Source organism: Porcisia hertigi, chromosome 31 (assembly GCF_017918235.1).
Source record: "Porcisia hertigi strain C119 chromosome 31, whole genome shotgun sequence".
Taxonomy (NCBI): Eukaryota; Euglenozoa; class Kinetoplastea; order Trypanosomatida; family Trypanosomatidae; genus Porcisia; species Porcisia hertigi.
This window is the reverse complement of record NC_090590.1, coordinates 160,054-181,927: the sequence shown is the minus strand read 5'-3', so window position 1 is coordinate 181,927 and position 21,874 is coordinate 160,054. Positions and strand designations below refer to the sequence as shown.

At 54.7% G+C, this 21,874-nt stretch overlaps 6 protein-coding genes across 6 annotated transcripts; all 6 read left to right on the top strand.

The window, feature by feature from the left end:
• On the top strand, positions 1 to 2,010 carry JKF63_03790 (uncharacterized protein; the record flags this gene model as incomplete). Its single annotated transcript, XM_067899788.1, has 1 exon — positions 1 to 2,010. One exon carries the CDS (start codon positions 1 to 3, stop codon positions 2,008 to 2,010), a length of 2,010 nt encoding a protein of 669 aa, XP_067754994.1.
• Positions 2,011 to 6,877: 4,867 nt separating this feature from the next.
• JKF63_03789 (uncharacterized protein) lies at positions 6,878 to 8,575 on the top strand (the record flags this gene model as incomplete). The annotated part of the gene is made up of 1 exon (XM_067899787.1): positions 6,878 to 8,575. The coding sequence occupies one exon, from the start codon at positions 6,878 to 6,880 to the stop codon at positions 8,573 to 8,575; it is 1,698 nt and encodes a 565-aa protein (XP_067754993.1).
• An 882-nt stretch (positions 8,576 to 9,457) lies between these two features.
• On the top strand, positions 9,458 to 11,209 carry JKF63_03788 (uncharacterized protein; the record flags this gene model as incomplete). The annotated part of the gene is made up of 1 exon (XM_067899786.1): positions 9,458 to 11,209. One exon carries the CDS (start codon positions 9,458 to 9,460, stop codon positions 11,207 to 11,209), a length of 1,752 nt encoding a protein of 583 aa, XP_067754992.1.
• A 1,188-nt stretch (positions 11,210 to 12,397) lies between these two features.
• On the top strand, positions 12,398 to 14,107 carry JKF63_03787 (uncharacterized protein; the record flags this gene model as incomplete). The annotated part of the gene is made up of 1 exon (XM_067899785.1): positions 12,398 to 14,107. One exon carries the CDS (start codon positions 12,398 to 12,400, stop codon positions 14,105 to 14,107), a length of 1,710 nt encoding a protein of 569 aa, XP_067754991.1.
• Positions 14,108 to 16,957: 2,850 nt separating this feature from the next.
• Positions 16,958 to 18,112, top strand: JKF63_03786 (uncharacterized protein; the record flags this gene model as incomplete). The annotated part of the gene is made up of 1 exon (XM_067899784.1): positions 16,958 to 18,112. One exon carries the CDS (start codon positions 16,958 to 16,960, stop codon positions 18,110 to 18,112), a length of 1,155 nt encoding a protein of 384 aa, XP_067754990.1.
• A 1,391-nt stretch (positions 18,113 to 19,503) lies between these two features.
• JKF63_03785 (uncharacterized protein) lies at positions 19,504 to 20,232 on the top strand (the record flags this gene model as incomplete). The annotated part of the gene is made up of 1 exon (XM_067899783.1): positions 19,504 to 20,232. The coding sequence occupies one exon, from the start codon at positions 19,504 to 19,506 to the stop codon at positions 20,230 to 20,232; it is 729 nt and encodes a 242-aa protein (XP_067754989.1).
• Positions 20,233 to 21,874: the final 1,642 nt, after the last annotated feature.

Here is a 21,874-nt window from a genome sequence, read left to right as displayed (position 1 = left end):
ATGAACCCGCATGAGTACCCCAACAACTGTACACGGTCGCAGTTTCGACTTTCCTCCGTTGTACTCAACCCCCCAACGGGCGCCTCACCGACGCCAAGTGCACAGCCGATATCGTTCGATTCCAACGCCATGTCGCAGGACTCTCCGGCAGGCATAGGCAGCTATGCCAATTCCTTCTTCGATTCCACAAGTACAAGCCTCGATACGGTGCCTCCCGCACCACCGCAGCAGCAAAGCGCATTGGCACTCCCCCGCAGCAGTGATTTGCACTCCATCCGCACACCACGGCAGGCGGTGCAAATGTCTCAGGGCCTCCCGCTTCCATACGCGGGCTCACTAGCCGAGGCAGAGATGCTGTCCAGGGGATCCTACGCAAGGAACGAGGAGGAGGCCCGTGTGGAGGAGCTGTTGGATGGTCCTGCGACATTTGCCGAGCGCCGCTCTCGGCTTCTTGCCCTACACATCCCGGGTGAGGTGGAAGGGACGGCCCCAGAGGCGGAGCTGGTCGGGCCGAACTCGACGTCAGTCACCATCGGCCCGCTCGGTGACTGCAGTCGGACATCTTTGGCACACTGCACCGACGCTCCTCAATCGGCAGTAGATGCTGTGACGTCCACGGCAGAAGCCAGGACGGGGGCGCTTTGCAACGGCGCGAAGCCACTCATCACCAGCTGTAACACTCTGCCGAGATCACCTTCGCCTCCACTGCCACCGATGACGCTGGGGAGGAGTGCCGCGACGAGCGGTTTCCGCACTGTGGAGTCGCTCAGCACAATAGAGATGTGGCTGCCGCTCGCTCCAACACAGGGCGGGCCACTGACAAGTGCCTTGTCTAGGGTACAGCGCACATCAAGGAGTACTTCACCACAATCGACTCCTGACACCGTGTGCGTTGCGCTCCCTCTGCATCTTCAACCCCCCTTCCACACAGAGACCTCACCGCAGGTCTGCGCTTCACCGTGCAAACGGGACACCACCGCTACCACGTCGTCTTCACGTGTCGCTCTTGGCGCTGAGCAGGAGGCGACGACACTGATGAGATTTCCCGTTTTTAAGTCTGCCGCCGTGGCCTCCTCTTTGGACGTCTCCCCATGCAACTCTTACAACGCGAGCGTCACACCTGAACCACCCCACCCGGAGTCATTCAAGAACACAGCGTCTTCACCGACGCTTCACGCCGAGCGCTCTTCTCGTCGACGATCTCCAAATATCAAGAGCCCAAGAATCAGGCCGACTAGCGTGGCAAAGCCCGCTGCCGTCCAGTCTCTCTTGCCCGCGAACCGACTCGACTCCAGTGGCTTATTCCCCAGACTAATATGGAACAGCACGCCAAAAGCTCTGTTGAGCGCACAGGAAGAAGTTCCACCGTCTCCGCATGCCCCCGCGGCTGGGCGCTCTTCGTTGCGCAACGCGTTGAGTTCTGCCCGGCCTGCTTCCACCACCCTTACAACCTCTCCAGGCGTATCGTCCTCTGCGCTGCCCTCCTGTCTGACTTCGCTAGAACCACTGCATCCCTCCGCTCCATCCCCTGGCCCTACAGGGGCGCCTAGGGCGCTGCGTAGACGGCACCACACTGCACAATTCTCCCTGGAGGTGTCTTGTCCACGCACTAGAGATGTGTTGGTATCCTCTGATTTGAAACTCTCTGCTGAGGAGAACAACGAGGTGAAGAAGTTGACCTTGAATGGTCCCCGTCTTCCGTTTCCCACCACAGCACGCAACACAGGTACTCTTCTCGGATCGCGTTCGCAGCAGCCTTCGCAGCTCAACATGCACGAGCTGTCGTCTTCCATATCGTCCCACGAGTTGCTGACTTCGAGCGGTATCGACGGTGCGATGCCGGACTCTGTCATGTTGCAGACAAAGTCGCATGCGGCGAGAGAGCGGGAGCGGCGGTCGATGATGCAGCGGATCTTCCGGGAGCCCAAGAAAGGGGGGCGGCGAATTTGGGTGAGCGTCCCATCCTCGGAGACGTGTTCTTCGTCTACTACCACCAGCAAAAAATCGTAAAATTGCGGAGCGCAGTTGTGGAGAGAGCGATGGATGATGTGGACAGGGAGGGAGAAGGAGAGGCTTGTGGGATTGTTGTACACCCGTTCGGTTCACAATTACACCTAGATGTCTTTAGAGGTTTTACTCTACAAAGCTGGCGGCCACGCGATGACACGGCGCGCGTCGAATTCTCTCTCCCTCCCTCGCTGCGTCCCCCTTTTGATTTTCCTCTACACAATTCTATCGGTTATGTTTATTCCCCCCCACTGCTACCGCGCCACATGTCATCCACAGGTCCGATGCCGGTTCGAACAACGCAAAGACGTCCCCTTCTTCCCCCCTCCCTCCTTCCTCCCCCCCTCTATCTCCGAGCTTCTGACGTCTTTTTAAAAAAAAACCTGTTTGACAATCATCGTTACCCGGAGTTTTCGTCATTTTTGTGTCAGTTCCTCATTTTATGTCACCGCTGTACCGCGATGGCGCGTGTCACTCCTCACGGCTACGCCAGCATCTCGTTCTCTTCATTTTTCTTTTTTTTTCCCGGGCCGTCTTTCATTTCTTTGTGCGTGTGGCTCTCTCTGTGTGTGTGTGTCGGTCTTTCTTTCCTCTTGACGTGCGCACTGGCACACACACACACACACACACACACACGCCATCTCGCACCTTGGAAAAAAAAAGGAGATTTTGACCGCGTTGATTCGTCTTTCGAAGGTTCTTGTCCACTCCCATTTCGTCTTTCTGTTCTCGCACAATGCGATCTCTCCCTCTTCCTCCATCCCCCCCTCCCCCCCTGCATCGACTTGAGTTTACTCATGTGGACGCTTCTCTGTCTTGTGCTTGCCTGTGTTTTTTTTTTTGCCTCCCATTCGTTTCTGCTTCTCTTCTTCATCACCCCCCTTCTCCTCTCCCTCTATTCAATAAACGAAAGAGGGGGTCCTCGTCATTCCCGTGTGGGGGGTCTCGCCTCAACAACAAACAAAACAAAATAGCGGGAAAAAAGAGTGCCATTTTGACGAAGCAATTTTTTTCTCTCTTTCGTTCGTGTGTGTGCGTGTGTGTGTGTGTGTGTGTGCGGTGGTGGTGGTGGTGATGTCCCGTTTTTTTTTTCTGTTGGGCTCCCTTCTTTTATGCCCCTTTTCTGTTTCTCGTGAGTGAGGGTGCATGTCATCGTTGTCCGTCCTGGGGTCCCCCTCCTCCCCACCAACACCCCACGTCCAAGCCCGATTCTCGGATGCCTGTTTCTTTCTTGACTTGCTATGTCTCTCATCTATTTTACATCGACCTCTGCGTTTTTCCTTCCCTCCGTGCAAGAGTTCGGGGAGGTAATCTGTGGCGTTCAGTGTAGCCGCCACTACCCAGTCATGACGCACATCCAAGTGAACCGAGTTGTAATCTGAGGTTTTGTTGAACGTATATGTAGCGCATTTTCTATAATGGTGCACGATCCTTGGTTTGCGAGAGTGCGTGCGCAACATGCTCCTCTCCCTCCCCCTTCCCCCCACATACATGTCGAGGCTGCACTACGGTAGATGTGATTACTTGAGAATACCCTTCAGGTGTCAGAGAAACAGTAGAACAGGGTGCGTGTGTGTGTGTGTGGGTGTGGGGGAGGGGGGATGACGCGCGTGACAAGGACCGCAGGACATGTTTATTCCCTCTGCGCTGAACAACTGTCACTTTTCCGTGACTGGCTATCGTGTTGTTTGGTTGCTCTTGTGAAGAACCAAAAACATTCCAAGTTTGCTTTTGCGGTTGGCCATCATCATCATCACACACATTTTTGACCCCACTTGTTCTCCCCTACTCCCTTTTTTTTCCCTCCTCCACACCGACGTGAGGGCGCGTGTTCCACCTTACGGCTCTCGTTCTGTTCGTTCAGCTCATCTCTCATCACTTGCTCTGCCTTTTTTCTTTTCAAATATTTTGTGCGTGTAATGCACATATTCGGGCGCCCGTGTGCTTGATACGCACGTATTTTTTTTAGTTTTGTGTGTCGATGTCGCGTTTTCGAGTTTTTGTAACGTTTACTCATCGATAGATTTATACACATATGCTTATATATTTATATATAATTTACATATATTCACGGACCCTTCCCCCCCCCTCCCTCCCCCTCCCCCTCCCCCCCTCCCTCATCTCCACCCCTGCGCACTTCTTTTTCTGACCTCGTTTATGTTTCTTCGTTTCTATTGTTGTCTTTTGGGCTTTTTGCGTCAGGGTCGACCCTTTCGCCTCTATTTCCCCTCTCCAAAGTGTGAGTTTTTTTTTGTGTTTCTTGAGAGTATGGGGGGAGGGAGGCGAGATAAAATCGCGTCTTGACCCTCCTTCCCTTACACTTCCAGCAAAGCGCAAACGTCTTCATGACAGGGCCAAGTACGGTCGTAAAAGAAGCCGCAGCCAACCTAGGCATCTTGAGCTCGTTTGTTTTTTCTTGTTGCGCCCATCGTTTCTGCTAGGTGCAAGTCCCCATGTCTGGGGAAGCTCGTGTGTGATTACTTTTACATGCATTGAGCTCAACTTCACCTCTTTTCTGTTTTCGTTGCAGTGTTCGCGCTCGAGCTCAGAGAGAGAGAGAGAGAGGAGGCTCGTGGGAGCGCAGATTCGTAGGCACTCGCGCGCGTGCATTACACGCACGAAGAGTCACGTGTCCTCCCCCTCTTTCTCTGTATATACAGATGTGTGTGTGTGTGTGTGTGCTGGGGTTATGAGCTCCCTCTTTTGCTTTGCCGTGGACATATCTCCTTTCTTTTTTTGTTCTCCTACCCTTCGGTGGGACATTGATGTCACGGTGCACTTTGGCTGGTGGTGAACGTCTTCCCCGCACTTTTCCGCTGCTGCTGCTGCACGAGTTGGGGCTTCCTGCATTTTAGTATTCGTTGGCTTCTCTGTTTTTCCTCCTTCCGACCTCCCTTCAACCCTCGCTGGGCGAGGGCAGTGAGGGCCACAGGGGGGGGGGGGGATGTGCTCAAGTCACCCCGACACTGTGCTCACCGGATGAACCGCACAGGCGTGATCACTCCGGCAGGCCACTCCGACGCAACGCCACCCAATACCTTACCCCTGACATTCGTAGGTGAGCATGGCTCTGACGTGTCCGCGTCGTAGGTCCTCGACCTCGTCACCACTTTAGGTGATTCAGCATCGGCAAGCGCGTCAAGGAGCGGGGGGGGGGGGGGGGGGGTTACTCGGCCCTCCCACAGAGCGGGTAGTGGATTCCTGACACTGCACTCGAGTACTTTTGCCCCCCCCCCGCCATAAGGCAGATATATAAATATATATATATATATATATCGAATTGATCCGGCGAGAACAAGGGCTCAGGGCGCACTTTTGTGCTCCGACATTTTTACTATTCTTTTGATTCTCTGCAAACGTTTCCTTGTCTCGTTGTGCCACTTCATTGTTCTTGCTCCTCCCTCCCCCCCCCCTACACACACACGGCGCACACTTTTTTTCCCCATTTTCGTCGCTCCGGCGTTGAGTCATTGAAGGGTTCACTGAAGTTTTGTACATACATATACATATATAAATATATAATTCTGTGTGCGTGCGTGTCTACACGCATAGAAACGAAATAGATGTTCGTAAATACGGAAATATAAACCGAGGGTTCTTGTCTATAAATATTTAATATTTACATTTTTATATCTTTCTGTTTTTTTTTTTTTGCTCCAGTCACACGTATACATCTCACACATTCGTCTGAGAAATGTGGAGGCGAGTTCGTTTTTTGTGGGCATCCGAAGACCTGCACACACACACACACGCATATATACATGCATATGTAGATGCTTCTTTTGGCTTATCGTGAATAAAGAGCCACGTCAACCCAAAAGCCTACACAGAAGAGTGTGTTCACAGACCCCCTTTTTTTTTTCGTGTTTTTTTTTTGCTTGGTTTGAATTAGTTCTCATCTATATGTATACATATATGTATGCACCTGAACACATACACACACACACACATGGCAGTGCAGTATTGAAGTAAGAGGCTGGACGTGACCTGTTTTCAGGGGTCTTTCTCTGTGTGGAATTGTGGATCGTTGTGCAGCAAAAAAAAAATAGTAGCGAGGAGAATTGGAAGTCGAACCACCGCGTCCCACCGAGATGAGGTTTTCTCATCGGTCTGTTCGACATACTCCTCTCCTCCTCTCCTCCCCCCCCTCCACGTAGATTAATCTTTTCTTACACCCATTGGCTGGCATATCCGCTCATGTAGGGGATGATCTCCCCCCCCCCCCCCCCCCCCACACACACACAGAATGAGGCATGGGAAAGTAGTGCGTTTTTTTTTGTGTGTGCGCGTGTCTGTGCTTCTATTCTCTCTGCTGGCGGTGCCGCTCTTGGTGTGTTTGTCTGAACCAACACTTTTGTTGACGCTACGTGCTTCGAAGCGCTCCTTCCGTGCGCTCACTCGCCCTCCTCCCTTTGATCTTCGTGATGAGCGGGTCAGTGAGCCCGATGACGCATCCTCCTCCTCCTCCTCCTCCTCCTCTCTCTGTAAGCCGTCATGGCTTCTCAAGAAAGGGCACACATGGGCGCGCACAGTTGTGTGTGCGTGTGCGCGCTGTACGTGTAGCGTGATAGGTGAATCCATTATAAGTTCACTGAAGCGCCTGCGTTCCCGCAAAGGAAAGGAGGAGTTTTTTTTTCTTGCCGGCTACTTCCCTCTTTCCCTTTTTTCTACTCTCCCTCTTTTGATTTCTTTTTTTCTCTCTCGCTTCCCCCCTCTTCTGCACGCGCGTTGGCCCTCACTCCGATAACGCACACTGCGCGCTCCCAAAATTTTGCCAGATTTGAAGGGAGGGGATGGGGCCTATGCAGAGGAGGTCGAGTCTCCCGGTGATGCCTTTTTCCTTTACGACTATTATATTGGAGTCTTGTCAATGTCTTTGTCTACCGAGCACAGTGAGGCGGGTCATCCCGCACGTAAGATCTCAAAGGTGGAGTCACCGGCATGTAACCCTGATCAAAATTTCTGCAGCTATTTTTTGAAGCGCAAGCAACGATTCTGTCGCACAGAGTGCAGGCCTGGATCACTGTACTGCTGTACACACGATGTCGGGGATGCAGGACCGACTCTTTCCGCTGCACCACAAGGACAGAGAGATGTGGCGCCATCATCTCTATCGAACCCTGCCGACTCCAGAGGAAGTCCGCGAGTTCCTTGCCCCATCAACCCCAACCACACTGTTTACGCGTCACGCCTTGAAAAACACATCAAGGTATGCCCAGACCTGCGCCACGAGACTCACCAGCTGCCCTACTTCAGCAGAGACAAGAACGCTCACCATGGCGCGGTGTTTCTGAAGAGCGGGTCCGATGCACTTCCAGCAGGAAAGACTCAGCGGTTCACCCATCGTGACTTGTCTGCAGAGGACTTGGCGGCTCTCATATCCAAAATTCATGCGTGCTACGACACATGTGTCGCGCCTGATGTAGTCGTCTTGGGGCAGCGTTCTGCAGACGGCGATACGCTTTCAGGAAAGGTGGGCGCCACCCCTCCGCCCGAGGCCGCGGCGCTCTCTTGCACTTCTGTCCCAGTGCCCCATGGAGAAGTCCGCTCACTGAAGCACGGGCCTCAACACACGGCGCTGCTCCGCTGTTTAGGCGATGTAGTTTGCCAGGTGTATGACGCCGACTCGATTCTTGTAGGACGCGGCAGCGGCCAATGCGCACCGATTCACGTCAACGGATTCTTGGAGTTCGGCGCCGGCAAGGGCGGCCTCTCTCTGGCGCTGCAGCAGCTCATTGTTGAGCGGCTTGAAAGCATGTCCTCCCGTGCCGCCTCTGCAGGGGAGCGCGTCGAGGCAGAGACGGCGTCTCCGGCTCAGCGTGAGGCGGCCGCGGGGAGTTCACCATCCACCTTATCCGCACCGCAGTCTTCGTTGAAGTGGGGGTTTCTTACCGAGGTTGCACCCCGGCCGCCGCTCGTGGTGCTTGACATGGACGGCTTCCGGCGGAAGAGTGACGCGCGGGTGCGGCACTCCGCTGTTCCTCTCCAGCGACTTCGAATCAATATCAAAGATGTGGACTTGACACGTGCATTTCTTTCTGAGATTCACCCAGTTTCGAGTAGTGAGGGGACGGTGACTGCACCTACTCTGTCGAGTGCTCTCCCACGACCCTTGGAGAACTGGGCAGTACTAGGCAAACACCTTTGCGGCGTGTGCACCGACTTCGCCCTGTCCTGTCTCACAGAGGGCCCCGTTCTCTTATCTGAAGCGAAGGTGCGACTGCCTATTGTGGTGATAGCGACCTGCTGCCACCACCGCTGTGAACTCCAGCATCTGAACCCGCCTGAGCAATCGGATGTGGCACCTGCGAGGCTTGTGTTGCCTGGCACTCCTTTCACTTGGTCCGAGACGGAGTTTGCTGCGCTAGCAAGTATGTCTTCCTGGGCAGTGTGCGGCGAGTTTGTCGACGATAGCCGACGTCTGGTGGGGCGTAAGTGCAAGCGGATTATCGACCAACTCCGCGTACACTTTTTGCGTCGACTCGGCTACGTGGCGTTCCAGTGCCAGTACACAACGCGTGAGGTGACCGAGGAGAACGTGTGCATCGTAGCTTTCCAGATCCCATGAAGGAAGAAGAGAAAGTGTGTGTGTGTGTGTGTGCAAAGGCTGACGTCTTCGCCTTCCACCAGTAAACAGTAGCCCGTCTCTGTTCTACGTGTCGGTGCGGTGATCTTCACAAATGAGCATCGACGAATTTTAAATCCTCTTGCGTTTTTTTGTTTGTTCCGTTCAATGACGCTTGCCGTGCGCGGTGGGCGAGAGGCGAAGATATAACCCCCCCCCCCCTCCCCTTCTCCTCCTCACGGCATGCGCCACCATCGGTCAGTGCGGTACCCAACAGCCTATAAAGAGAGAAGCTGAAGGAAAAAAAAAGCGAAAGAAACGCAGTTGAAGTAGACACGTGCGCTCACCGAACACCGCTTTGCCTTGGCACACTCGTTCACACACACACACACGGAGGGGTGGTGGGGTGTCCTTTGATATGCTCACTTAATCCCACTGATTTTGAAAAAAAAAGAGAAAAAAAGAGGCCCGTGTTTCTTTGTGTGTGCTCTCGGACGCTCACTGACGTTGCGATGACTCGTCTCTACAGCCTACAAAAAAAATTATCGGCGTGCCCTTTACGCTTCGAAAGTGTGTATTCCCCTTTGGTCTCTGTTTCCTCCGCGTTCACATAGGTGCACACACTCACACACACACACACACACACACACACGCACACAATTTTGGATGTTTGCAACCGCACCCAGTGCTGTTTTCCCCTTTTATCGTTTTAGAAGGCTGGGGGTCTTGGTGGGCAGCACCCTCGCCTCAAGGCAGCAACCGAAACTTGTGGAGCTGCGTTGATTGTAAAGGATTCTAGCATATTTGCGTTGAGCCCTCTCGTAGCTGCAGCAGAGGAGGGGACGCAGACCAGGGAAGAAGCAAAGGGGAGGGTGGGGCATGTATATGTTTCCCATCAGTTGGTGTCTCACGCACTGGAAGCTCGCCGTTGCCGTTTTTCTAGTGATCGCCTTCTCATTTCGCCGCACCAAGACCGCGCCGCAGCGGGAGACCTCCTCGAAAATGAAGCGACCAATAGCCGAGGCAGACGACGGGCCGGCACCGGCCTCTGCATCGCCGGCGCCGAATGCACCCGACGCCTCCCCTTCGCCAGCCGAAACCAGTGAAGAGGTGTCTGCACAAGGCGAGACGCTTAACCCTATTTTCGAAGAGATCACAGGTTTCTTCGCGAGCGGTAACCCCAAACATGCACTGGAAGGGTTGACAGATGGACTTTGTAACGCTGCAACAGGGGTTGGCCTTGGCCTTGCCGGTGTCGTAGCTGGCACGTACGGTGGCGCCAAGGAGGGTGGGTTGGGTGGGATGGCGAAGGGCTTTGGGGCTGGTGTGGCAGGCCTAGTTGGGCTAACCGCCTACGGCGCGTATGCCGGGGTGCGGCAGATTGTGCGCGGCGTCAGCAATACCCCTAGTGCGGTGAGTGAGGTGAATAGAGGCGAGGCGTACTGGGACAGCAACGCTCAGGCGTGGGTGCGGGTGAATCTCGCCTGCGACTTCGACGCGCTGCCGCAGACCGACGAGGACTTGTTAGGCGAAGCCCGCAGGGCCTATGAGAAGGCAAAGAAGGACAGCACACACTCTTCGCCACCACCAACCACGAGGCCAACTGGCCTAGCAGCGGACGGAGAGGCTCCAGAAACCAGTTCCGCTGGTGATCTAGAGGGTGACTCGTCGCGAGAAGGAGCAGGCGAGGAGAGCGCAGGATCTGCGGCGCCGGAGCCGGTCAACTACTACGCGTTGCTGGATGTGGAGCCAACCGCGACAGCGGGCGAGATACGAAAGGCGTACACCCGAAAGGCGCTGGCGATGCACCCCGATAAAAACCCCAATGACCCAGACGCCACCATCAAGTTTCAGGAGCTGAACAGAGTCTACAGCGTGCTCAGCCACGAGGACACCCGCGCAACGTACGACCGGCATGGCACCATTGACCCTGCGCACGTACCGGGAATGGCCGTGAACCCCATGAAAGAGTTGCTGGGGGCCTCCTTCTTGGATGCGTTGGTGGGCACGCTGCACTTCTTCCTCGTTTTCGAAGAGGGCCTGCTCTTCACAGCAGAGATGAAGCGCGAGCTGCACGCGCGTCGCCGTCTGCGTGTCGCAAAGAATTTAGTTTCATGGCTAGATGATGGCGAATCAGGCTTTCAGTCGGCTCAGGTAGTTCTACGCGACGCTGTCTCCACTGTTCTTGGCCCTGTTTTCTTATCCTACGTGGCGGAGCAGTACCATTTATCTTCACGCCAGCAGCTTCACGGCAGTACCTGGACACGAGAGATGGATAGCTGGTACTCCTCGTGGGCCATGTCAGCCTCCTCGCTGTGGCACTGGACCAGCATGGGTGCGCGCACCGCTCGACGAGCCATTGTGGACAGAAGCCTGGGCGAGGAGGACGTGCTCCGCGTTCTAGCGGTGGCAAATGAGAATGACATACGATGTATTGTGCAACAGGCATGTCGGCTTGTTCTGTATGACACGAGCGTGACTGCTGAGCGGCGCCGACAGCGCGCGTTGTGCCTGGAGGAGCTGAGCGTGATGGTCATGGAGGAGGTGGCTCGCGAGGTGGCATCACGCCAGCACATGCACACCATCACCGCCTCGGAGGCCGCCACTAGTGGTACGTCGAAAGGCACCGCTACCTAGCAAAGAGGTAACACTCGCCACGCCAACGCCACCGCCCCGCTTCTGGCCTTATTCGCGTTCACTGTTGTTTTTTTTTTATTTGACGCGCGTAGGGCACTTCAGTTTTGACTCACTGGGTGGCTGCTAGTATCTACCCTCTGTGTGGGGCAGTGCCATCTGTCAGGATGAAAGTTGTGTACTCCTCTGGGCTAGCACAGTAAGGGGGGGGGTGGAGAGAGAGAGGGGCGAGCTCCCTAAATGAACACATCTCTTCAACCGATGTTTGTTCTTTTCAACTCTCTTCCCTCAGTGACAATAGGGGGAGCGCCATTGAACCTATGGATGCCTACACCGCCTACTTTGCTTTTCTAGTATTACTAACCTCTTCAGATGCTGTAGCTTTTTACTTCACCTTAACATACGATATCCCCCCCCCCCAGAAAAAAAAAGCAACAACAGCCACAACATAAACATGGACGTGCACGTTGCGGTGGTGGCGCTCTTTAGCAGTGTGCTTTGATCAGATTTGTTTTTTTTTTTAATGCTTCCCCCAATGAGCGCAAAGGTTGAGGGGAATTGAATTCCCCCACGGCCCCTCGTTTGCATGGCGCAATCGTACACGGATTTGGTCACTGGTGGCCCCCCCCTTCCTCCTCCCTCCCACCTCGGCGGTACCCTATTCCGAGTGTCGGCTGAGAGGGGATTGAAGTCTTCAAGGGCTGCTGTGGCTCGCCCCTGATTTGTTCCACTTTTCTCTCTTTTTTTGTTTAAATTTACGGACGTCTCCCCGTTCAGCGCCTTCTCTCTCTCTCTCTGTACGAAGCCGACGACGTCTTCCACTTCGGTTGCGCACATCACCCTCCCCCCTCGACCAATAAAAAAAACGGGCTGCTTCGTCTCTCCACCTCAAATTGTCTGGCTGCTGCTTTTATTCTTTTGAGTATTTGTATTGCTTCTCCGCATCTGCCACACAGCCGTGCGTCTCTTCACGTGCACCTACGCTGGATTACTTGTCTCTGAATAGACAAGGGTATTCTCCAATACTGCTTTCACGGAACCCGTTGTATGTATGTGTACACATCTACACCTTCACACACACACACACAGGCACAGAGGGAAGAATACCGCTCCACTCTGCTTGTCGTTGTGTTACTCGTACATCTGAGCCTGGATCGTGCATACCGAGAGGAGTTGAGGTGTCTCGGAAAAATGTCCAGGGTCGGTGAAGCCGGTCTTGAAAGTGCACCGCAGAGGTCGGCGTCTCCTCACGAGGACACCACAAAGACGGAGGCCTCGGCCAGTGCAGCACAGGCGGGAAATTTTTCTACTGCCACAACAAAGGGAAGTCGACGCGTTCAAGGCTGGCACTCGGCTGTAAGTGGTGGCGCCCCTTTCAATGTCGCCGGCACAAACCACTCCACGTTGGATTCCCTGGCGCTCGGAAGCAGCGCACCCATTGGTGACATCGCTATTCAATCCTCGGTGCAGGATAGCGAGAACGTGTTGTTGGATCATCACCGCAGTCCATGCGCACAGAATTTTTTGCATGGCGCAGCGGGTGATGAGGCTGTCGACTTTCGTCAGAGCATGACCGACTTCTTGACAATGTTGTATGGTGAGAAGACGGTCAGCGGTGCCGCTCGGTCAGAGGGGAATGATAGCGCCTCAAACACCAAAGGGAAGACAACGAGCGCTGGGGAGTCGGGCATTCCTGATGCACCGCTGCCAGTGAAGCGCGTGTCACTACCATTCATGAATTCCTCTCGTGGTGCGTCTTCAAGTCGAAAAGGCCCAGTCGTGAGGGGTCTTACCGCGAACAGTGGCCACCACACCCAAGGCGACCGCATCGACACGCTCGTAAACTCGCTGATGCGTGCGTACAGCCGCCGGTCGGCATCAGCGCGTAGTGACTTCCACAGCACCAGCGTGCCAGACGACGATCACCCGGTATTGTACAGTTCTCCTCGCCAGTGCAACTTTTGGCGCGTATCGGCGTCCCCGCGACTGGGCCCTGGCAAAGCAGGGGCCACTTTTAACGCGAACGACGACGACGAGGTGTCGGTGTTTGTGAGCCAGGCGATTGACAACATCTTCGGCCCTGCCGCTATCCGAGGGCAGAGGGCAGCGTCGAATCTCTCTATCCTTTCCTCTCTCGGGCTAGATAAAAACCTGTTTGACTTGATGTCTTTCCAAGCACAGAGCAACTTGCAGAACGCCATGGCAGGCGAGGAGGATTCGGACTCGGTGTTGCAGCCCGTATATGTTGGCGAGCAGGCAGTGTTTCGTTCACTGGGCACACCCCCCAACAAAGACGTTTCCATCAGTCATTCCATGCGGGGAATGATCCCGCCAGCCCTGCATGGGCCTGAGAATTACGATTGCCTCGACACTACCCAAACACCGCTGCATGCCGGCATTCGTGGTCGTCAACGATTCAGTGGGAACTCAGGATTTTTGCGGCAATTAACAAGGGACAGTGTATTGAGCCCGGACGGCGACGGAGGGATCGTCGATGCTGGTACGGAACCGCAAGGTGGCAGGGATATGAAGGGTGATGCGAAGGCCAGGATCATGGGAAGGTGCATGTCCCTGGACTCCAAGTCGCTCAGGGCCACCGGTGGTGAGGACTTTGAGGATGACAGCTGGGGCGATGGGCCCGCCGGCATTCTGGCAGTCAAGGGGAGAAGCAGTGGAAGCTCTGCAGCTCTTTCGTCTAGTCACGGTCACTTGCCTGGCTCCAAACCACGCGCAAAAGGCTCCACGCAGCAGGCGCTAGGAGCTCTACAAGACGAGGAGAAGCTGAAGCGCGACATCATGATCGCTGTAGAGCGTCAGCTATGCGGTTACATCACTTCTCTAGAAGTGGAGGAAAGGTCGCGAACGAGTGGGGGTTCTGTCGGCAGGAACGGTGTCAGCTAGAGGGAGCAGAAGGATATGAGCCCGCTTTTATCTATGTCCATCATGGGGAGCGAGCGCATCATCTACGGAGGCGCGGACGCAGGATCGGACCATCACAGCATTCTCAAGAGCGACGCCACACCGCTGTGACACACACACACACACGACAGGTGATATTTTTCCTTCGAAACCTGCCACCCAAGGCGATGCACGCGAATGTGTCGAAGTCCCGCTCAACGGAAACAGAGGCGCTGGCCGCACTTTTGCACACGCACGCACACGTGTGTGTGTGTGTATGTGTGTGGTGGTGGGGAGCGCGCGCTGGGTCGCAACTCTTCTTTTTGTTTTCTTGTGAGAAACACACAGATTTGAAGGAGTAAGTGTGTCCTCCCTCCGATCCCCCCAACTCCATCCACGATCATCACCAGTGAATGCCTTTATCTTTTTGCAGGTCCGAACGACAGCAGCAGAAGGCGTGGATAAAAAGAATTTGTTTTGTTCTTCCCTCCCCCTCCCCTCCCGTCCCCCATATATGTGTACATATGTATATATATATATATATTATATTCGATGTGTATGTATGTGTGTATCTCTTCTATCTCATATTCCCTTTTAAAAATTTTCAGGTGGAGGCTCTTTTTGTTTCCCCCCCCCTGACGTCCTGCATGATTGTTTCTCAATACGCGTTTTCTGTCGCACCGATCCAGCGATCTCGTCTCTCTCTCTCCCTCTCCATGCGTCTCTGGTAGGTGGGGCTGTTGTAGTGGTGGTGTACGTGTAGATGCTCTATTCCGTCGTCTGTACTGAAAGGGCCTGTCGAGCGGCGGCGCGAGAGGAGGGAGGGGAGGGGAGGGGGAGGGGAACGGACAGGGGGTAGGCGGGGAAGTGGTATTCAACCACACTTGATGATCTCCGCTGCGGCCTCCTTTTCCTCCTCTCTTATCCCTTTTGTATATATATATATATATATTGGTCTTTACTTATTGTGGGCATATGGAGGTGTGCTTCAGGGATCTCCGCCTACATCCGCTCTGCCCGTCCAGTTTTTATGTCTGTTATTATGTTTTTCTGTGCGGCAGAACGGTGCAGAGAGGTCCCCACACCAGACAAACTACTACCGCAACGCGTGCACCGATGTGCGGGGGGGGGCTGTCGGTGCGGTTTATTGGGGCCATTTTGAGTGTACTTGATTTCATACAGAGACATAACCGCGGCATGCTGGAAGGATAATGCAGGCCGTACGGGGGAGGGCCCACGGGGTTGCCGGGGGGAAGGGAGGAAAAGCGGTGATGGTGGTGGTGGTGATCCCAACGCTGCGCAGCGCCTTTTGTACCTTTCTCTGCGGCTCGATCTCTTAGAGGCTAGCTCGATCCGTCGCTGTTTTTCCTCCCAACTGCGTGCGTCGGTCTGTGCACCTGCTCGTGTATCTGCCTGTACGCAACATTTCTATCATCTCCCTCTTATCTCAGCAGCACCCCCCCCTTTTCATCTTTTACATGGGTTACTGATGGGCTCATGTCGCGTTATCTGCTTGCTCTTCTACAGCCCCCCTCACTGCTATTTTATTTTTCTTTTTTCGCTTCTCTTCTCGATTTGTTTCGCACTGGTCCCTGCTTGTGAAGTGGTGTACGCGGTATGCTGTGTTTTGCTGTCTTTTTGTTCATCTCCATCTCACGGTGCCCCCCCTCCCTCCCCCCGCTCTAATTGACCTCCTCCTCCTCCTCTTCCTTCTCCTCCGTTATTTCTTCTTTCAAATATATGTAAAATTTTTTTTATTCCATTTTTTTGATTATTCCTCATGTTCATGCCGTTATCAAATTATTTACTTTTTTTAAATATTTTTGATTGGCTCGAGTTTATTTTCCTTTTCCTCCCTTTTTTATTTTTTTTTTCCACTACTCCCCCTTCCTCCCCTTTTCTTGGTTATCAATACGTTGTATTTTTATTTTTTTTTGTACATGTCGCGTATATCTTTCAAAGGTCCTCCCGGAGGCCCCTTCCCCCTGAATTCTCACCCCCCCCTCCCCCGTCCAGCAATGTCTAATTTATACACACATACATTGGTGTTTATATATTTATTGTTATTTTCCAGTTGTGTTTTGTGTCTCTGTTGTATGTGTTGCTGCTGTGCCACGTGTAGGCATTCCTGTCTGCGAGGTTGTGCGTTCAGCTACAAGGCCGCCATGTTTTACATTGTGACTTCTCATCCTTTTCTGGCGCACGCTTTCACTCATGTTGGCACGGGTGTGTGCACCACGCCACGTTACTCTATTGCCGAGTTGTCGCTTTCGATAGAGAGCGTCCCCCTCCCTCCTCCCTGTCCCACTTTGCATAGGGACGCTCTCCGTTTTTCACGCCTTTTTTTTGTCGTTCAAGTTGTTCTACGCTTATCCGGGGGATGCGATCGACCTTCTCTCTTTTTTGCGGAGTTTTTTCGGGGCATCTCACATACCGAGGCCTTCGAACATGAGTTTTGACCGCTCCCCAATACACACCGTGGCTCACTTCTCTGAGCCGTTTGCCGCAGCACCCGTGCGAGAGGAGGGGTGTGAGTGTCGTCTGCTTTTTTCTCAACCGTCTCTTCCTTGCCTCTCTCCCTTCTCCCATACACACACACACAGACACGAACACTCGCTCGCAATTATACACCCGTATTCACAACCCGGTCTCTCCGCGCTCATCCTACCGCTTTTTCTTGGTTAGGTACGGGCGTCTGTTACCGTGCATAGGCTGCACCCCTCTTTCTAACAAGAGGGGGAGAGGGTGTTCTGCTCGCAGACATCCACGTCTTTTTTTTCCACCAAAGTAGACTCCAACGCCCCCTCTCCTCTCTCTCTGCACCGCATCTGTGCGAGGGGTGGTACAACGTAAATGCTCCGCTGTACTGCCTTTGTGCAACTTCGTGTGCTATGCCTGACGATGCTGCCCGACGGCGGCGCGCTCACCCCAGCACTGCGCAAGCTGGGCTACACTCCCTACACCCTTCGCTCCACCTACCAGCGAGGTCACGCCAGTACTCACCCTATCGAGTGGTCGCAGCTGCTGGATGGGAAAACGAATGCGTTGCCTGCCACGGTGTTGGCGGACTACGATGCCGTCGTCGGCCCACCGGGTGCCATGGTGTACGACGTGCTGCTGCGCCAGGCGCCGAGCTACACGAAGGTGATCCTGGTGGAGGAGCCGGACAAGGACAAGTGGGCAGAGGATTACGGCGCGTATCTGGAGCGCTTGAAAGTATCAACGAAGCGCGCGTCGAAAAGTCGCATCACCCAGGCCTTCCAGAACATGATAAATAAAATGGTTGTGGGTGGCGATGATGCGGGAGCAGCTCCAACTGGCACCGCGTCGTCTCCAAGAACGGAGCAGTCGCGGAACCACATGGTGTCCTCCTCGGGTGACGTGCGCAGCTTCTTCGCTGCGGAGGCTGCCGCATCGGGGAGCGGTTCCGGTGCCACAAGGAAGAAGTCGGCTGCACCTGCGCATGTCCTCGCTGAACATTCTCGCGGTACTGAGGCGCCAGAAGAGGTCAATGCGGAGGAGCGCGATGTGACTAGTGGTGGGCTGCAGCATCAGCGAGCTGTCGCACTGCAGCTGTACGAGGAGAGCGTGAGGATGTCGATTCCGCCCAGTAGGCTCCTTGTCTACCGCTACGGTGACGGATGGGGGCCGCTCTGCTCCTTCCTCGACAAGCCCGTTCCCTCCGCCCCCTTCCCCGAGTACGATAATGGCCTCCGTGTGCTCGGGAACTTGCAAGAGCGAATTGACTGGGCCCACAAGCTGCAGTACTTGATGTGTGCAATGTGCGTTGTGTGTGTCCTCGTAACGGTGCTGCCTCGCTGCAAGGGCATCGTGCAGTTTTTGAAGGACATGTACACTGACTACCAAGTAGCCTTCGGTGCTGACAGCACTTCCACCACCTGCTGTGACAAGCATGTCAGCGGTGGAGCTCTCCCAACAGAGGCGGAGAAGTTCGAGGCCGTGTGGCAGAAGCGCGGTGGCTCTGTGACGCGCACAGCGAATGAGTGAAGTGACTGATTGGAGTTTATTCGGCGCGTGTGTGTGTGTTTGTGTGTGCCCGCAGACTGAGAGGAGAATTGGACTCGGCAGTGGCTCGATCAGAACGAGTGTTCACAGAAAAAAAAAGTGCGTAACAAAGCGGTGAGAATTCAAAAAGGCCACGTTTTGATGTTGTCGTTTTTATTTGCGTTCCTGGCCACGTGAAGAGCGGGCTGTCGGCAATGAGCTGCTTCAGACATGTTGGGGTTCATGTACGTGTGATCAGATAAGTGCGTCGAACGCGGCCCCCCCCTCTCTCCTTCACCCATTCACGTTGCACGCGGTTGCCTTCTCGCACGTGTCGGCATCCATTCCGCTCACTTTGTCGCCCCCTTCTGCCCTGTGACTGTCTCTCTCTTCCTTCCCCCCCCACCCGTGTCTGTCTGGCTCGCTCGGATGCGCTGCCCCCTTCACACTGCTCTACTGAGCTACCAGCGGGCGCATCGCACTTGTCACAAATGAATCCAATCAACAGTGCTCGTTGAGCGCACTCGTTGTGCTCCTGTCCCTGCCCTCACTGGGAACTCTGAGACTTCTCCCCCCCCCCCTCGCCCTTGCTCAGCACCCCTCGACTATTGCCGTCGTGTGTGTGTCTTTTCTTCGTAGCGCGCTCGTCACGGGCGGGGGGGGGTGGAGTGGGTTTTTCAGCACCGGCCTCTACACCGTCACTTGAACCGCTCGTCTTTTTTCTTCCACACAGGTCTTGAGTGACGGTGTCCCGATTGGCGTCGGCGGTTTTAGACGACTGCTGGCCAGCGCTTGCGTGTCTCAGTCATGTGTTTGCTACGACCTGCTCGCTGATCCAGCTTCCTTCTCCCTGTCTGCTTTTTTTGAATGATTTTCTCATGCAGCGCTTGCCCCCCCCCCTCCCTCCCCCTGGGGGAAGGAGAATAAGGAGGAGGGCAGGGGAGTGTTGTTGCTCGCACCCATGAAGGAGTGTTGTCTATTCGACTCCCCCCAACAGAAGAAGTTGTCTGCGATGTGTGTTTCAGGGTGGCGCAACTCGCCTTTTCATGTGTACAACAGAAACCGAATGTGTGGCGCTGTGCTCCCTCGCTTTCTGCGTACCTACCCCTTTCCACACAAGGGCTTGATGCTCTTGTATAGATTTGAATAAAGCTGCCGAGGGTGTCTTGGATCCTCACGTGCTCATGATGGACCGCGTTCACCGGAGATGTGGTGTGGTACCCCCTTCCCTACCACCACCACCTCTCGCGGTATGAGCCCTTTCTCACACACACCGTGGCTTCGCTGTTCTATCCGTTTCTTTTTTTCTTCTTTCTCTGGCCCTGCCTCTCCACTGCCCCGATCCAGCAGAGAGCATTGCCGGTCCAAACTAAGAGGATCACTGTCGGTTCAACATGGCAGTGCCTTTCACGGATTGTGCTCCACATCCCTCGTTGGATGCTGGCATCTTCTTTCCTAAAGGCAGTAGACCCTCGCAGGCACTTCGCGGCCACGGCTTTCTGCTACATGGTGCCCGAGCGGTGGGCAAGACATCTCTCGCCTTCCAGGCAGTGATCAACACCGTCCAGTGTGCTGGCGGTAGCGCAGTAGTACTGTGCCAGGAGTCCACCCTCTACGCCAAGGTGCCCCAGCCCTTTACTCCTCTGAGCTCTTTGTCGGAGTCGGACCTCGGCCGCATCGAGTTTATCTATGTTGAAGGCTGGACGGCAGCGCTTCGGGAAATGATGGGGTTCCGCACAACCCGAATGGTGCCAACACTGGTGCTCATTGACGACGACGGCTTCGAAGTGACAGCGCCGGCAGATCGGTTCGGTAAGCGGGTCGGGCCCCATCCTGACGTCCTCGTTGCCACTGCCGTCGCCTCGTGCCTGTCTTACTTGGAAAATATTCAAGACTGGATGTCCCGAAACGGTCGCTCTTTCTTTTATGTTGTTGTCACAAACCAGATTCCAGATTCTTGCACTGAACTTGCACTCCCTTACGCTGCCTTTCCGCTCGTGAATATGTGGATTGGCGCGTCAGGGACGTTGCAGATCACCCCGATTCCAGGTGATGACGCAGCAGCGCTTGCACCACCCCCGGTGTATCTCACATGGAAGAATGGGCTGCGTACGAGGGACTAAGACGTGGCAGCTTTTCATGTGTGTGTGGGCGTGTGCGTGTGAACAGTCTCGTTGTGATGTGTGTCCATTGTTTTTACTGCTGTTGTCACTGCTGTCTTGAGAGATTGGTGGGCGTTTTGATTTCATAGCGTGTGCATTCAGTCTCACAACAGAGGGGCTCAACGCCACACTCATGCCCCTCCCCCCTCCCCCCTCCCCCCTCCACACACACATATACATACATACATCACAGATACATTAGCCCGCGACGATATGCCAAGTTGTGCGGAGTAATGCTCGCTCCTTTTTTTGTGTGTGCCTCTCTTTTGCTTGTTTTTTTTTTGGTGGTGGTGGGGGGGGACATTTGCCGACTGAACCCTTGACGACGCCGTCCACGTCACCGTGAGAGTTGCCTCGGTCCTCTCGCGCCCGAGTGGGTGTGAAGTGTGCAGCTCCCTCTCTCGGGCACCCGTCTCAGCGGACGGGTCTGGGCTGGTGGTTTGCCGGTGAGACTCGTGGTCGTGACCACGCATGCGCCGGCTCACTGCGAGGCGGCGACACAACTTGGCGAACATGCGGCCGCTTCTCTGCTCGACGGAGGCACCCGTGTGGTGGGCTTGTGGATGGGTGCGAGGGCGGAGTGACCCAGCAGCCACGCACTCACACTGGCGTGTCACCTGCCGCGGCACATGTGGGCCAGCTGTCGGGACGCGCTCCCCTCCGATGGCCCCGCCGGAGCCGGGGCGACGATGGACGAGCAGAGGCTGTGGTACGCACGACTGGGTGCGTTGGTCATTGGCAGCGTGCCTTAGACGACCAGGCTGCGATCGGCGGCACCGCAGCGGATGGATGTGCCGCGACTGCCTAGGCTAGGCTGCTGACGTGTTTGCGTGGTGGTGTGGACGCATTCTGAAAAAAGGTCGATTGCCTTCATCTCTGCATCATATATGTTTATTTTTATATGTTTTTATCTTTTTTTTTATCGCGATGCTTGATGGCATGTGGATGGGTGGTGTCTGCCTTGGCAGAGTGGCGGAAGACTGTGGGCTTCCGGTGGGAGTGGTGTGGGTGCTGTACTTTGGTGCCGCTTATCGCGCCCGCGCTCCTTTTGACCCAATTCAGAAACCACACCCGCTCATGGGCACGTGTATCGTTGTGTGTATCTCTGTATCTGTGTGCGTGTATAGGGGGGTGGGTGGGGGTGGGGGCCGTTGTGCTCTCCTGGAACTTCTTTTTTTTTTGTGTGTGTGTGTGCATGTAGAGTCTCGCCATCCTCTCCACTCCCTCCCCTCCCACACACATTCCGTTTCTCCTTCAAAATCACATAATTGTCTTTTTTTTACATTGCACATTTCCTGTTTATCCATCCCCGGAGCCGCGTCGCTTTTCCAGGGGACGGACACTCTTCACTGCAGCGAGGCGGCATTCTCCAATTGCCGAGTTGTAGCTCAAGTCGTTTGTGCACCGCTGTCGCCGACGATCGCCGAGTCTCATGTGACCAGATGTGTAATGTGGTTCCCCCCCCTCCAGAAGCTCACTGGTAACCCTGCCTTTGTTGGGGCGCTGTCACCTCTACAAACTTTCGTCACGTGAGCGGCCCTCACCACCGCCAACCCTCTCGGGTTGTTTGACCCTGGTGCGCTTCTTCTCGTCTACTACCTCC